The 17,592-nt window shown below is 35.7% G+C and overlaps 1 protein-coding gene and 1 long non-coding RNA gene across 2 annotated transcripts; both read left to right on the top strand.

Moving 5' to 3' along the window:
* The first annotated feature begins 1,435 nt into the window (after positions 1-1,435).
* LOC110450902 lies at positions 1,436-13,953 on the top strand. Its single transcript, XM_021498696.1, has 6 exons — positions 1,436-1,744; positions 4,002-4,126; positions 6,957-7,164; positions 9,479-9,841; positions 12,173-12,466; positions 12,837-13,953. Exons 3-6 carry the CDS (start codon positions 6,978-6,980, stop codon positions 13,175-13,177), a joined length of 1,185 nt encoding a protein of 394 aa, XP_021354371.1. The 5' UTR covers positions 1,436-1,744; positions 4,002-4,126; positions 6,957-6,977; the 3' UTR covers positions 13,178-13,953.
* An 11-nt stretch (positions 13,954-13,964) lies between these two features.
* On the top strand, positions 13,965-16,464 carry LOC110450911. Its single transcript, XR_002463021.1, has 4 exons — positions 13,965-14,466; positions 14,894-14,981; positions 15,529-15,602; positions 16,265-16,464. It is a non-coding gene; the product is annotated as an uncharacterized LOC110450911 (long non-coding RNA).
* Positions 16,465-17,592: the final 1,128 nt, after the last annotated feature.

Genomic DNA, 17,592 nt, shown 5'->3' with positions numbered 1-17,592 from the left:
ACACAAATACCTGTTTTAAGGTCTTTATGTATAAGTCTTGTCAGGGGTCAGTTAAAATACTGTTGTCAGAACTGGTCTCATTACCTTAACATATTTTTATCACCAGTTCAAAATTGTGCAGCACACATTTTTGATTTTTTTTTATGTTTTAAGGCACACGTTGACTATAATTCCATGTCTTACGCTGACACTTGCAGGCATTTTTAATATTTCTAGCTTCGAAACATAGGCGGACATTTTTAGACTGTGTATTTCTTTACAAATGTGTTAATAGTGCTTCTAACTGCCCATGTTAAATCAAGCAGATGCGTTTTAAGTCCCTGGTTGTAATCAACGATCAATTCGTTAAAACACTTTTACTGCCAGAGAAGTCGAATAAACGTAAGAAAGGACAGTGTTCAATGTAATTCTAACTATCTTGATTTTGCACCAGGCTGTGATATGCTTTGTTCCTCTCTCGCAGAGTTCACTGTACGGTTAAAGAATATTTGCTATCATTTACTCCATATTTTACATATGAGTATATTTTAGTCTGTGTCACATGCATAACTGACTGTGATATTTTATACTTCTGTTGTATTGTTGTCATTCATTCTGTAAGTTGACTATAGGGTCTGTTGAATTGGAAAAGAAAATTATCAGATATTTCTCATATTGCAAAGATCGGTTATATTTCTTTCACAGTAAGTACTGTACCAGTAAATAATTGAAATGACAAACTCACTTTGAAGGTTGTCTTTTAAACACAGAAGTATTAAATTTAGATAAAAATTAACCCGATGTACATTTATTGTTAACATGCCTCGATCAAACAGATAACAGAAAAGAAGAGAAAATGTCAATCCTACAAAGAACTAATGAAGATGGTACAATGATGGGCGCCAAGATCCCTCTGGGATATTATTTTTTTTTGACCTCTTCTTTATAACCAAATGAATCAGAGTGATGCTATTTGGCCAGAAGCATGCTGTTATAAAAGGCTATGAAATATGTTCAACTTTCAAGGTCACAGGGGTTATATGTTTAAATCTTTTAATAGGTTCTTTTGAATCAATTACTAATATTTTGCCTGTGGCTGTATTTTAGTTCACGTTTAAGATTATACGTGTGAGATTCATACCAGGTGAACAATGCAGGCCCATTGGGCCTCTTTTGAATTTGAATTTGAAATCAACATCTTGATACAGAAAAGGCAAATTATTATGTTACTTGGCTGGTAGCATGCTCGTATGAAGGGCTACACAAAAGTGTGTTCAAATTAATCACCAATAAAAAGCCGTTTTGCATATATGTACTATTTGATTTTGTCACATCACAGCAACAAATAATAATGACTTTTTACATGAATTACATATGCATTGAACATCATATTTAGCGTTGCTGTGTTTATTTTAGTTGATATATATATATATGAATATATATTTATTTGCAGATTCTCAATCCCTTAACATTTGTTCAAATGCAAAGGCAGGATCACCATGCAAACTTACATGTACAACTCAAGATGTAACCCAGACAATTATTTTCTCAAAATTGCCAGCATCAGGAGGTCTAGAAGGAGGATGTACAAGTGGTGGGACATGTGCGGTTACAGCTGGGAGGACCAGGTATACTGTAACACAGGATTCTACATTAAGTGAAACCTATTTGGACATATCCAGCCTTACGTATGCAGAGGATGATTCCCAGCGGGTCTGTGATTATGGAGCAGTACGGTCTACAGCTGTTCAATTAACTGTTATATGTAAGTAACATCATTAACAATGTTCACTTCAAAACGGTGTATCTTTCTGCTGCCTCATTCAGTATACACTAAATAGAAAACCAATACCTGCATTTCACATGCTTACATTTTATGAAATGAATATCAACCTCACTGCTACAGTTGTGGTATCACACATGTACAACACACCGACTTTGTTGGACACACATCGTCTACACATGGTACAACGACCACGTGATTTACCGATCAATTGCCCTGTTGGCACATATGTGTGATATGGGAAGATATGTTGATCAATGTTATGGTATAAAAAAGAAATCTGAAAGTGAAATATGGTACAATGTATATGTGATTCATATATCCGATAGGTATATTTTGTACTTTATCTAATTTGTCAATGTACGTTATTTGTTTTTTTAAATGACTGTAAAACTATCGACAATGGGATTATTTATTCTGTCGTGTTCAATACATACGTACTAGTATATATACGAATTATACTGAATTGATTCGATCGTTGATAATAATTCACTTAAGGATTGAATATTGCTTTGGTCGATTTCATGGGGTGATTAATTGAGTTGATCTTGAAACAAATTTAATAAACTGCGAGCAGTTCATGTTGAATTTGTTCCAAGACCAACTCAATTCATCAACCAATGAAATCGAAACAAAGCAAGATTCCTTATATTTCAATTAACGTGTTTTTTGCAATAATTAAAACTTGTAACGTCCATTATGTCGTTTGTCCCAGGATCTGGAGCTTGTGCAAATCTACGTAAGGGCTACCAAAATAGTTCAAATGAATGACCCTGGCCTATATTTAAGGTAACAGGGGTCAGATATGTTTTAAACCTTGAAACATCTTCTTCTGAAAAACCAAAAATCCAAAAATGTTGATATTTGATCAGTATTTTTTCATTTAAGTGACCCACTTTCAAGGCACACTTGATCAAATGCGTATAATGACGTTAAACAAAAGGTCTACGATGAGTCTGCAAAGTTGCATGCTGATATGAAGGGTGTTTAGTTAGTTCAAATTAATGTTCTTGTTCGACGTTCAAAGTCACAAAGGGAAAATGTGTTTAAATCTTTCAATATATTATTTTGCGTCTAATACAAGGTAAGCAATACAGGGCCATAGGGCCTCTTCTTTTCGGAAACTTGAAGTATATTACACTGCAACGGATTAATGCTGTTTGAGTAAGAGGGCTGTAATCGTCTGAGATGAGGTAAATGTACATGCATCGCACTGAAGACTCAGTCCTGAACAAATATAAACTTCCAAATCGGTGACTAAAATAATTGTTCTCATCAGGGTCGGATGATTGGATCCAGGGCTTTCAGCGGTCGCCTTTCACCCGATTTTTGGATAATTTGTCAGATGTGTATCCTTTATTGTATTGCATGTCAATGGGAAAACCCTAACCCTAATCCTAAAACGTTGGAGTTTTGGGGCTTGAACACTTATTCAAAAGAAACTGCTCCAAGTGTTGTAAATGTACATACGTTTTCATATAAAAATCAGTCTTTGGTAACTTGTTGGTATCTACGTAAAATCACCATGCGATTGTGCAGTAGTACTATCGGGCCGACAACAACTTCGTTTTCAGACATAAATCTAAAACATTTCTAGATGGCATTGAAACACACAGGTGTGGTAAGATGGCTAAATGTTAGACGCAAACAATACTTTTAAAAAGATACATGTTGATACATACACATTACATGGAACATGAGTTATCAAATCTGTCCATGCGTCATTTCCATAAGCAAGCATTGGGTCGTCATTACTTTGTATGCACCAAAGTACACATGAAGAAAAACAATTTACTTCTATTGACGGCTCAGTCGACCATAACACAACAATTAGCGTTGATATGTGGGTATTTTAAATGTGTATGTATTGCATTAACGCTAAATCAAAACCAACAATCCTTTGATTTATGAGTTTAGTTGATGAGATGTCAGTTGCACATGATGCAGAAAAAACAATTAAGATTCTTTGTGTGACAAGGCATTTTGTAACTGTTTAAATAAATAATATATTTTTTCTTTCTTATATCTCTTCTTTTTTTCAAAACATTTGAAGGCGTTAACGGTTAACTGTGTTGAATACTATGGTGACGTTATTTACGTCACATTATATATATTATGATGTAATTGGCAAAAGTTTGGCGAATAAAGGGGCACTAACTTTACATCATTGTCGGGGATATAAACCAAAGAATGTCAGCTCTGTCTACATATTTCATATCAAATTGCATCATATTTACAGCTGTTCCATCTACAGTGCAGTTTGCCCCAGATCCAACAGCAGATTTGACACAATTTTTGGTAGGGGAAGTCTACTGTGTTTATCCAGCTTCCAGTCTGACAGTGAAATTGGTCTACCAAGATGGGGTAGGTACTATAGAACTAGCAACACTATGTATAGCTACTGTGTGCTGGTTCAAACACTATAGTCTCTTGACTGAATTTGGTATGAAAACATTCATTTTCACATAATACCTGAGTGCAGACAGGCATATTCCATAGTGATTGGGGAATTCTTGGAAATACTATTGATGTATACATGGCATACATGCCAGATTTCCAGAGACCAATCTGTGAGTTTAGCAATCTTTTCAAGGTAATTTTCGTTAAAATAAGGGAGGTTTCATTTGAAGTGTTCTTCACGGAAACAAATCTTATCATATAGAAATAAAGTTGATTAAATAAGGAACTGTTTTGGCAGTATTTTTAGCTCACCTGCCCGAATGACTAGTAAGCGTATGCCATAGCGTGGCGTCTGTCGCCCATCCGTCCGTCCGGCATCAGTCGTCTGTCCATCTGTCGTCGTCCGTCAACTTTTCCCTTAAATGACTTCTGAAGAAAAGACAGGCCTAGAGTCATACTATTTGGTATCCTTGTCACAACATCAGTCCATGTTGTAAAACCATGACCCCATCCCAATAGAGACATGATAATTGGACCCAAGAAGAAAAGTATGTTGCTGAGAGACAGAGCCAATATTTGGAAATATTTGTAGTACAGTATAATATTTATTTAATATTTTGCTATGACTACTTAAATATCCGGGTGAGCGAAACAGGACATCCGGACTTCTTGTTCTTTGAAGATATGGTTATATAAAGCAGCTAGCACAAAATTACAAAACAAAATTTAACATAGTTTAGATAAACTGAAGAAGCATATTTTAAATTTCGAAATTTCGTTTGACACAGCGGCCACATTACTACTGATTTTAAATTAAGAAGAAATTAAACTTTGAACTGTTGATTTCGATGCATTTGAAAGGATGGCAGTTGTCTTTGTGAATTTATGTGAGGTACGGTAGTCTAGTGGTAAGATGCTGGGCTCGTGACCGAAGTGTTGCGGGTTCGAGTCACGCCACAGCACTGTGTTGTAACTTTGAGCAAGATACTTTACTCCGCGTGTTTCGGTCTACTCAGCTGTTAATGAGAACGTGGATGGGCAGTGCTAAGGGGAGGGGACAAAAAAGGGGGAAATTTGGTTACAATACTATAAACGTCCTCTTCTGTAAAACTATACACTGGATATCAATTATATTTGGTCAGAAGCATTCATGGGAGGCAGGGATTCAAAAAATTGTACAAAATGTGGGGCTGGCCCCCCTTCGGGCTGAAGGGTTGGGCCAACAAGGTTTTTGTGGCTGTATTGCTTTAATCGACTTCATCTCTGGAACTCAGGGATAAATATCAACTATGTTTGGTGGGAAACATCCCTTTGTGGTGGGGATTAACAATTGTACAAATGGATAGGGTGACCGCCCGGGCTAAGGGATGGGGCCAAAAATAGTTTACAACTTTGATATGGTTGAGATCCCCACCCTATAACCATATATGCAATTGCTGAGTATAAAGCGATGAATGCACATATGCTTTCAAGATGGCCCCACGGTTGTGGTTCCATACTTTGAAACATAGTCCCTTTGATCCTAACTTTAAATCAGTCTATAATAACCATTTAAACAAATGCTAAGTATACAGAGACGAAGGCACATGCTTCCAGAATGGCCGCAGGGTCTATCCAACCATTGGAGACTTAACCCCTGGGTCATAACTTCAAAACAGTTAAAATCCCCACCCCAAAACTATATATACATTTGCTGCGCATAAAGAGACGATTGCAGTCATGATATTATAATTGGCCCCGGTATCTGCCCTACCCCTACATACTTAACCTCTGAGTCGTAACTTTGAAACAGTTGAGATCCCCACCCCAACACTATATATACAAATGCTGGACATTAACAGACAAATGCAGTCATGATATTATAATTGACTTTGCGGTTTGGCCACAATCCTATGGACCTAGTTTCTGAGGCACAGCATGGAAACAGTTAAGATCACCACCCAATAATCATACATATAAATGCTGGGCAAGAACAATTTGATACAGACATGCTATAAGATACGATCGGGGTCTGGCCCATTCACAGGGATCTTGTTTGGAGAATATTTTGCAATGATTGCTCAAATATCCAGTTGAGCGATACAGGCCCTCGCGGCCTCTTGTTATTATTTGCATTTGAACTTCTTGATAATGTATTAAAATATAAAAGCTTGCATTTAACAAAAGGACAGATAACTGTGTTCAGCTTGGACTCTTTTGATGCATTTGTTCAGCTTATTTTTTCCATCTTCTTTGACATGCCCCTTACCCTTCTTTTCACTTTCTTTGTGTTCTTATTAGCTCACCTGGTTTGAAGGGCCATTTCCATGGTCACAAAGGTCAAATATGTTGATAACTTTAAGTAACTTCTTCTGTATAACCATAATCCCTAGAGGGATGATATTTGGCCAGTAGCATGCTGGGTCAATGGTTTGCAAGTTTGTTGAAATGAATGACCTTTGCACATACTCAAGGTCATGTGGTTAATTATCCTATAAAACCTGTGCCGTCTGATTTGCTGTGACAGATACATTTAGCAGTTAAGTTTTATTATGCGGACTTTTTTGATACTGTGTGGGAGTAATGCATAACAAACTTCAAACGCAATACAGAACCACCCAGACAATTTTGGTATTCAAATTAGCAGCCTCTGATTGGGTGTAATATTTATATTTATAGATACATTGACAAAATGATGCACACAGCTTTTTCGTTTCAGAATTGAAAATGACCGTATTACTATTGTTTCCTTTTCTGTAAGTGTTCAGAGACATTGTACATTTTGATTGTACATATAATTCAAACATCTTTACAGCAAACCACTAACACTCTGGACATGACCTATCCAGTACCAACAACTGCTGGAACAAATGGATGTGATGCACATGAATTCACAGTCACTCCATCCTACCAACTCACCACCACTACTTTGTCCGGTAAAAGTGTACGATTCTGGATAGAAGTCACAGTCGCTGGACAGGTGATAGGGAGTATCCCGACAACCCAAACATTTGTCTTTCAAGGTGAGGAATTAATTTTTCAGCTGATATATTGATATTAACCCAGAGCTCAGGAATACAATTTACTATCATCTGTTCATGATTAGTCATTCATCCATCATGTGTTAAATCATCATTGTTTATTTGAAACATGAATTTTCTAATTATTTTATTGAAAACTTAATCTGTTTTTGCGAGGTTATAAGGTGATATTTGAAGTTAGGAAGAACAAAGTTATATTACAAGTATTCAAAGTGTTCGATTACATTATAATCCGAAAAAAATGAAAGTCGATAGCTAAGCTTGCCAGAACTGCTAATTAAAAGTGAGGTTATTACACGGTGCAACATTTTTCTACATGCTCCCTCTCATGTTTCCTACTTCACATGGACAGTTGATATTTATAAATATATATAAAAAAAAAATATAACGACCGATTAAAAACCACTTCAGGTTTATTTCAAATAAAAAGTTTACAGCAGACAATATGACGTTACAGGAACACATGGAATATATCGGGAATCGTGGACGACAAATAAAAGACAAAGTGTAAACAATCATTTTTTTAAGACGTTGTTCAAATGTAAACAAAGGTGGAGGAACAAAAAGGAGCTACGACACCAAAGAGCCAAAATTTAAACAAATATGGTAGAGCGAGTTCTCCCAAAGATAACTTATTTATCTGAAAGAAAATTATCAAAAGATGAAATTGATTTGCTATCAAAGGGTCTAAAATTGTGTTCAACACCAGATTAAAACGATAACGAAGAACTTCAGGCATTCTTAAATTCTGCATAAGACTACGTCAATGCGATAATGTGACGAAGACGGTGAAAGCAGACCGTTGGAAACAACGGCGTTAGTCTAGTACAATTCGCAATGAAACCCACCAATAAGTTTGGACGAATATTAAGAAGACGTCATTGATAGTTTAAAAAATATTCCTTTGCATAATGATAGTCATAAACACGTAAAAAGTCATACAGACAAACATGTGCTTTGGATTAATGGCAATGCAGTAATGGTCATGAATAGAGATATATTTTGTGAATGCATACATAACATGCTTAGTAATGTTGAATTTCATACTTAGGCAAGTGACGAGTTCAATGCAGAATCCCGTAGATTAATCAACGAGATAATACGGACACGTGAAGCATGCCTACATGAAAAGGAGATTATCTTGTCAATTTTATGCATAAAACTAGTTATTTCTATGGTTTGCCTAAACTTCACAAACACTCTATATAAGAACAACACTGTATATATATATTGAAGTTGAAACTCCTACGCATTTGAAGTTTAGACCGATCGTAGGCGGTCCTAATAGTGCAACGCAACGTTTGAGTCATCTTATAGACCTCATTCTGAACCGTTATAAGGTTATACGTGTAAACAGTTATATAAAAAACGATTTTGATTTTCTGCACCGTTTATCTAAACAAGCCACATATAATTCTTAACTTGTTTGCTTTGGTGTTGTTAGTTTATACACTATGCCATTGTGTATCTAGTTGTCGCTGTGAATCTAATTGTCATTATGTTAGTTTTTTAGTCCGTGTGTATCTCGTTATCCGTGTGTATATCTTGTCATCCTTATGTGTATTAAGTCGTCCCTTAATACACACATGGACAATATGATACAAAGAGACAACTAGATACAGACATATACAACTAGATGCGTGTTTATCTAATAGTCTGTGTGTATCTAGTTGTCCGTGTGTATATACTTGTCTGTTTTAGTTGTCCCTGCTTGTAGTTAGTCGTCCCTGTGTGTCTAATTTTCTGTGTGTATCTTGTCCTTGTGTATATAGTTGTCCCTGTGTACATTGGTGTCTGTGCAACTAATTATCCGTGTATATTTAGTTGTCTATGTGTGTATCTATTTGTCCCTGTGTGTATCTAGTTGGCCCTGTGTGTATTAAGTTTCCCGCGTGTACTCTGTTGTCCTTATGTTTATCTAGTTGTCTCTATGTTAATATAATTGTCCCAGTGTATATAGATGTCCGTGTATATTTAATTGTCTGTTCATATATATTGTATGTATCTTGTTGTCTGTGTATAATAGGTAGTATAGTGTCATAAACATGGTTTTGTAGGATCTTTTTAAATCTTTTAAAATATTCATATCTATATATATTGGCCGCCAGTCATTTCGATGAAAACTAAAAAATAACACGGGACGGATATAATTATACAAGGTAGTGTATAGTGAGTCTTCGATTAGGTCGTGACCTATTCCAGGAACGCGTACAGTTTACGTGTGAGGAACCCCGGAGTATGAGGATGCAATACAAAATACATATAATATAAATAATTTATGTTTACACATTTCTAGGGGCTGTTACTTTGAATGGATCAGCCGAGTACGCCATTCATGGGAATGGATATAACTTGACATGTACAGTCCCAGATGAGGCTACCAGAGTCAGTTTTTATCGTCGTCCTCTGATGACAGTATCACCACAGGACATACAAGTGACAGGAGATCAATGCTATATACTGGTCTCTGGTACACCCGTCCTCTGTACCCCGGATGTATGTTCCTGTCAACCTTCTGCGCTTCACTATGCCACTGTGTTCCGGTTGGTATTACAACCGAGACCAGCAGACCATAACTCGATTTGGTTTTGTAGACGTCAGAACTCAAACCTTACTAACGAATACGAAGATAGCACCGACTACACGCTCCAAGTCTTAGGCAAGTTGAATGTGAATGTTACGACTTGTTTATATTCTCGATTTGCTTGAAGATACACAAGTTCTTTTAGTGTCACCCTTTCAATGAAATACTACAAAATTATAACTATAGGAACGCTGATCAAATATAACCAATACCTGCTGAATTTATAACCTTAAATAACATGTATGTGGATTTCTTATATCCAATCGCATATGTTGTCGTGGGAATATGGAAGTCAGTAATGATAACAAAAAGTGTGTTGTGCTAGTCAGTGATGAAGAAAATTATCCCCTGACTTGTTAAGTAGCAGGAACGAATATATTTTGCTAGTGTAAGTCTCTGGCAGGTGAAAAACTCTCAAGCACAGGTCGGACGATGGGAAATAAAAGTCATAGACTGGAACAACGTCATTCTTAAGTAAGCTACTTGAACAATGGTTGTGTCTAATGTGTATTACTGTCAGGAACAATGGCTGTCTATTCTTAGTCAGTGACTGGAAATCGCTCTATACTGTTTGTCATTAAAGAAACAATAACTACATAATGTAAGCCAGGAACGGGGGCAATGTATGGAAAACTTAAGTTACTGACGGGGAAAATTAGTTTTAAGTTTTCGACTTTGTCTTCTGTCGAATGGATGCAACTACGCAAATGTTCAGTGTGTTACTCTAAAGGATATCACTGCATCAATTCTCATCGTGAAAAAGAATTATACTCAGATTATAATCAAGAGAAACCGAAGGATTTGTTTCTTTCTTAGAATTTCTTCCCTTGTAAAGACTTGTATAGAGTTTGCGACCAATACATTTGACAATAATTGCAACACTGCCATGTATGATTACATAGTTAAAGTCTAAGCTTGGCAATGTACAGGTCGTGAGCTAGACCTGTGCAATGTCCCTGTTTTCTCCTCATTTTAACTGTTGTTTTCAAACATATTTCGAGCGACTCTAAATCTGTAAAATGCATTCCAACATGAGATCTTTTGATATTTTGAATTTTTCAAAATAGTGACAATGGCATTTGTATAGTTTTGGTTTCACCTCAATAGAAAAAGATAGGGATAAAATAATATTTCGCACCCTTGTGTTGAAATATGTTAATATCAACAACGAGGTTTTCCCCTAGGTTGAAATTTCCATATATCATTTTGCTTGCTTTTACTCTATTCACCCTCTCATATGCATAATGCAATGTTGGCATTGTAGGCTTATGTATTGTTGGCGTGACGTTCATGGATTTTTTTTACGTGACATCAAACAATTGTTTTGAGTGGAGAATCCCCCATCTCAACACCAGGGTGAGACTATAAGACTCTTCCAAATGTACCGGAGGTGGAGAGATAATTAATTGGTTTTACCCCAATTATTATCCTCGAGGGAGGAATTCTCTATTCACCCAACGTTACATATGGAAGAGTATTTTTCTCTCATATTTACCATTAACAAAAGATACTTCACATCTCAATGCCCACAGACGGTCGCCATATTCCAGTTTATAAATATATTTATCGTAGTTTAAAACAAAACAAAAAAGGAGGAAAAAATAATTTTCCATTCCCTCAAACCTCAAAGTCGTGGCACGCATTTAAACAACACATTTCCATTATAACTCCATGGTTAAGTTGATATGCAACTTTCTATTTCCCATACGGCATTTGATAAACGCCATCTTCGAAACTCATTGTTCCTTATTGTACATCTGATTTAGTGCGCAGAGAAGTATAGCTCCTAGTTGAAAATAGGAAACAAATGATGTTTTTGTTGTCAAATTTGTAATTCATGACTGAACATGTAATTAATTCATGTAAATGGAATTATAGATGCAATTAATAAATACAAAGCCGGGCGAATATTGCATGTCCACCGACAACTGCGCTGACACCACAGCAGTGTGTGCCGATGTTACGTCACATTTGGAATTACACATGCGTGTCACTCGTGATCACCCTGACATTTAACATCACCTGTGCTATTTATGTTTACGTTGTTAGTGCAGTTCGGCGTGTACGCTCCTGAAACTTCTGACTATGATGCTTACTCAATAGCGTAAACAGCAAAACCATTTGTCATTGTTTATGTTTACGGTACACACACTTGTAGCAGACGACGTAAGTTGTTGACATTTGGAGTTGATCCCCTTCGCATTTGTATTACTACGCGATGTGATTAGCCCATGTAAGATAGACTCAGCAATCATGGTTATCTTACACAGTAAGCGTGCATGACCGTAAATGAGAGAAAAGGATATCTCATACCGGGATATTTGAAATACTATGTTGTCAGCTACAAATCAATGATTCGTATATCCAGTAATATTTTCAATCTGTCTCCGTATTTCTGTTCAACAGAAGAAGTGACGAGCATTGTGCTACAGAATCCACCCTCAACTCTGCAAGAACACCAATCTATTTTCCTGGTGTGTGTGACCAGCCCGTGTAGACCTGCTGCCACTGTCCTGTGGTCAGTCGGAGGGGTGAATTACACTTCATTCAGTACATCCACACTACATGGGTCGGGTGTTTCTATGAGCAGACTTACCTTTACAATCACTAGAACAATGGACGGAAAAACCGTTGTTTGTTCTGCGTACAACACGGACGTCGTTGTAACATCAAAAATTCAGCCTATGCTAGATGTACAATGTAAGTTGGGCATTTCACAAAGAAGAAAAAAAGATAATTTATCAATGAATGAGTGTTGCGCATTATTTGCAATTAGCTTAATGATCTGATTATGGGTGATACATAATAAAGTCTATACTGTAGTAAACTTCACTACGTCTGACGACAAATGAATGAGATTGAACTATATTTCAAAGTTAGTCACAAATACAAAGTAGAAATAGTTAAAATAAGCTGCAACCGTTTACATCTTTGCAAATAGCATGTATAAATAACATGAGAATATTTTTCTGTAAGACTTGGAACGATATAAGGCCGGAAACACGCGGTTCTTTTCAATATTGTTTTTGATTAATACATTGTATAATCGTATACCCTTTGCTACGTGTAGATGGTCCTGACACATCCATAGCTCTGTCTCCTGTGGACGTTACTTACACTGTAGACGAAGGGGACACATTACCGGACATCACCTGTACAGCTGGCTGTAGACCTGGCTGTACATTTGTCTGGACAAAACCTGACAACAATAGCTTTACTTCCTCAGCCGTGTTGTCACTGGGACAACTGGATAGATCTGAAAACGGGACATACCAATGTACCGCCCAAAATACTATAGGGACGTCAACTATAATGTTTAGTCTTCATGTTAGATGTAAGTTATGTTCGTTATATATTGAAACATATCCGGGAGGGGGGCTTATGGAACGGTGGGCAAATTTGATAATTTAGACAAAGTGAGGGTTATACGGTGAATAGTAATGCAACGAGTGTTGAACGTCAACGATGAATAACGTATATAAATCATAAGTAAGAAAACAACATTCTGAATTTTAAGAATATACGAGAGAACATTATAGATCAGCTTACAATCTTTAAGGTGATTCAGGTTAATATTTTGTGCAGAATTACACGTATAATACAATATTGTTTACCCATCGGAAACTGTTTTGTATGCCAGTGTTACAGTAAGTGTAGTCTGGGACCAATTAAGTCATGAGATAAACACTCTCATTTTCAGAAATTTTAGAATCCAAACGCTCATGCATATGTCATCTGCTTCACTTCAGTGGCTAAATTGGTTTTCAATAAGTTATGACTTGTAGTATCAAATGCAACCATCAACCAAATATTAGTTGCTCATTTTATACTTATGGCATTGCAAAACACGAGATCGAATTATCAAGTCGATACAATATTATTGTGTGTAAATTTGTAATTCATACAATACTGCACTACCTTGAACAACACCAAATGCAGACATCTGGTAATTAATGAGACCACATGTCAATTGCCGACCGCAATACGGCAATGTTGTTTTCAGTTAACAGTTGGACAATACTGTTCGTAATGATCTTTGAAACATGTTATTTATACCACCTAGTGCATAAAGAATAGATATTGCGATCCATGAGCGACATGTTTGTGAAAGGGACGATTTGTTTCTAAAATATCAGTTTGAAGAGCGACCCTGGCGCGGGTCGCTCATTTCCCGCATATTATAGAGGGCCGGAGTTCTGACGTTAATCGACGACAGACCGATATATAAAAGTCGATAAAACGTCAGAATAATTCGGACTAATAATACACATGCTATTTTATTTCAGGTTTGACGTATGATATATGGTAACACGATGCTTGTTATATGGCCAGACATTTCATACACGTCCTTTATGATAAAATACATAATCTATATGACAATTTTGCTTATAATGTAATTTTGATAACTATACTACTTTGTTGTTTTTTGTGACGTTTCTGTCATGTTTCGTGGTGTCTGTTGATTTTTCTTTAACGTAAAGTATTGTGTCGTCTATTAAATAAACATGTGTTTGTCATGTTGCTGAAAGTGTGTGTTAGAGTGAACAAATGAGTGGTTTTATTGGGTTTAGATGGGCGGGGTGTTGTATTGTTTTCTAAGATTAGGAGGACGGTTTGGATAAATATCAGTGAGCGACTTCAACACCAACATAACCAACTTTTACAAACGATGTCGATGTTATTTCAACGGCTGTTTTCTGGTAAGGATATGAACACGTACTGGAATACTGCCTCGATTTTTTTTTATCTATACATGTATATAGTTTTTATAATAGAAATATGAAATAATGTTGTACTGGATAAAACAACTTGAATAATGATAGGTGGACAGGACTAATTGTATTGGTTCGGCTTACGAGCATCCAAGTAGTAGCGTTAATTACATATTCTTTATTAATATTTGAACGAAATTGTTTTTAATGAGAGTCGCCAACTAAACACAGAAAACAGCTTATCTAACCAGGGGATTTGTTTCCTATGAGAAAAGGTTAAACAAATCAATAATAAGCAGAGACGATTTAGTACAGTTAAATATGGAAACGAGGATTTTGAAATACAAATTGGTAATGTGGTTAGATTCATTAGTGACACGATATCTAGATTTAAGATTTCTACTGATTCTTCCAGATATACTGTTTATGGTAACGTGACATGCAGACCTTAATGATACTGGTCAAACCGACACTGGATGGATCAGCTATTTCTTGTTAACAAGGTAATACGAGTTTTTCATTTACCCACGACTCCTTCTTTAAAAAGGAGAGTTTAGTAGAATACGGTTTTGTCTAAATTTTTAAACGAAACGATTTCATAAAGGTAAATTTATAAATGTTTAAATCGTAACAAACTATATGAGTAAGTACTGGAATGTTTCACGAGAACTAAGATATATTTATACTTTTCAAAATATATATTATTCATACTTTATATAGAAATCGATATAGGAGTTATAGAACGATTGTCATATGTTTTACCACTAATCACAATAATTTGGTTTCTAACACTTTGGTTTTGACATATATCTCTAGTAAAAATATGAGTAAAAATACCATTAGTATTACTTATAACATATAGGAAAATACCATGTGCTATAATGCCTGGATATTTTATTACTCCATATATCAATACTAAGAGTTCTTGAAAGTTAACATTCATTATATCTGTAAGAACATAATTATTTCTTGTTTAAAGAGAAGGATTTGGTTCCTTTAACAATCAGATTTAGTTAGTATATATGCTGCGGTAGTTTACGTTGTTTGCAGGTGTTTCTCCAACATGTATCTGTTGACGGGCTACTCAAGGAAACCCAAGTATGTGGATATAAAGTTAAAAAAGTGTAAGTGATGTGAACACACAAACTATTGTCATGTTTTCAATTTAAACGTAAGGATATAATAATTTTGTCAGAAATGTAATGATCACCTTGTCGCAGACATGTTTCACACATGTTTGACGTTCTATTCAAATGTTGTTATATTGTTTAACCTAGATACTGACAGGAGGACCAACGTTTATCATATTAACTACATCTACAAGAAATAAACGTAGTCACTACAAATTATGTTTTAGAGTAAAGAAATTCTCTAAGTTGCTATAAACTTGACTTTGCAAGGTTATATTTTGCATACATTTATCCAAGTGTTAAGTTGGGATTGTGAAGTTTAGAAGATGTCATGTTAAATACATCTCACCATTGGGTAGAAAATAAATAATAGATATCTGTCAATGCTTCATTGAAAACGGTGACATACAATGTTTGGAAATTAAGTAAATGAAAAGCAGTATGTATATTATTATTTATTACTCATGCTCATTGTTATTGAAACAAAAAACAAACAACCCGGGATAATATACATTATCAAGTCCCTTTTGATAGAGTTTTGCATATATTTCAAAATGCTTTTCATCTTTTTTCATTTTTCATTGCATCGATAAAAATAAATTGAGTATTTGAGATGCATGGTAATCTAATATAATTGTGTTTTTTCTTGAATTAAGGTGATGATAACAGTTATGTGATCTAGGCAGTAAACCCTTCCGAATAACCAAAGATGTAACACTGCCAGTGATCTTGGCATGAAAAGCGGACTTTTTCAATTACTAAATGTATTAATTGTTGGTATAAACAGCACAAGGATGTCTGTTTCATCAACATTAAAAAGGGAACAGAAATATGACAATTGTATGTAAAATTTAGAACAACATAAATTGATTTATTGTTTATCACAGTGTTACTTGTAATAATATTTGGGATTTTAGTTTTCCTTAACAGCTGAGCTGTCTCGTTTTGTGCAAGATAATATTTACCCCTGAAGGTGTCCGCCATTACTTAATGACGTCATTCAACTAACATCAACTTCCACGACCTACGAGAAACATGTTTGAATACAGTACATCCGCTTAGCATATTAATAAGAAATACTAATACATTCTTCGACGACAAAAATACTACTAAGTAGTGCTAAGCAACAGAGTAAATTACAACAATATTAAGTACAGTTCCACAAGAAAATTCACTAATGTATCCGAATTTGTGTTAACGTAGGTTTTGCTTCCACATATGTCGTGGCTTGGAGTTCGTCGTCCTTCCGTCCGTATACTATATATGGGGAACATCGGGATAGATGTGAAAAACTTCAATATGAATAGAGATATTTCAACAATATTTGGTTAAATGTATCATTGGGTAAAGATGTTTCAATCTTAAATAAACGGATGACATTTTTGGGGGCCTAGGGGAATTTCCCGAAAGCGGGCAGATATTGATACATGTATTAAATCCATCTTCTTTTGTACAAATTGAGGAGTGTTAACCAAAATTAGTCTAGAGTAACCTTTGGCAAGTCTATTTATTTTCTGTATACAATTTTGAGTTCCCTATGAAGTCGTATTTTTGACAAACAAATCGATACATATTTTACCATCTCCCCTATTCCATGATTCCCTAAAATCGAGGTGTCATTTTTAGCTCACCTGCCCGAAGGGAAAGTGAGCTTATGCCGTGGCGCGGCGTCCGTCGTTCGTCATCCGTCCGCGTCAACTTTTTCCTTTAAACAACTTCTTCTGAATTACCAAGAGGCCCAGGCTGATAATATTTGGCCAATAGTATGCTTGGATGTGGGGCTACCAAGTTTGTTCAAATGATTGACATTTGCCCATTTTCAAGGTCACAGGTGTCAAATATCTTAAAATCTTTAAACGTCTACTTCTGAATAATCAGAAGGCCCAGAATGATGATATTTGGCCAAACGTATGCTAGGATGAAGCACTACCAAGTTTATTCAACTTAATTACCTTTACCAATATTCAAGGTCACAGGGGGGGGG

This window comes from Mizuhopecten yessoensis, unplaced genomic scaffold, assembly GCF_002113885.1.
Source record: "Mizuhopecten yessoensis strain PY_sf001 unplaced genomic scaffold, ASM211388v2 scaffold587, whole genome shotgun sequence".
Lineage (NCBI taxonomy): Eukaryota > Metazoa > Mollusca > Bivalvia > Pectinida > Pectinidae > Mizuhopecten > Mizuhopecten yessoensis.
Note: the sequence above shows the minus strand (reverse complement) of the source record. Positions and strands in the feature narration are given on the sequence as shown.

What these genes read in the sequence shown, in the direction of transcription:
- LOC110450902 (XM_021498696.1), top strand. Translation starts at nt 6,978, where the DNA reads ATGACCTATCCAGTACCAACAACTGCTGGAACAAATGGATGTGATGCA. An exon ending in CCAAACATTTGTCTTTCAAG is followed by an intron (nt 7,165 to 9,478) that starts GTGAGGAATTAA and finishes ACACATTTCTAG; the next exon opens with GGGCTGTTACTTTGAATGGA. An exon ending in CTACACGCTCCAAGTCTTAG is followed by an intron (nt 9,842 to 12,172) that starts GCAAGTTGAATG and finishes TCTGTTCAACAG; the next exon opens with AAGAAGTGACGAGCATTGTG.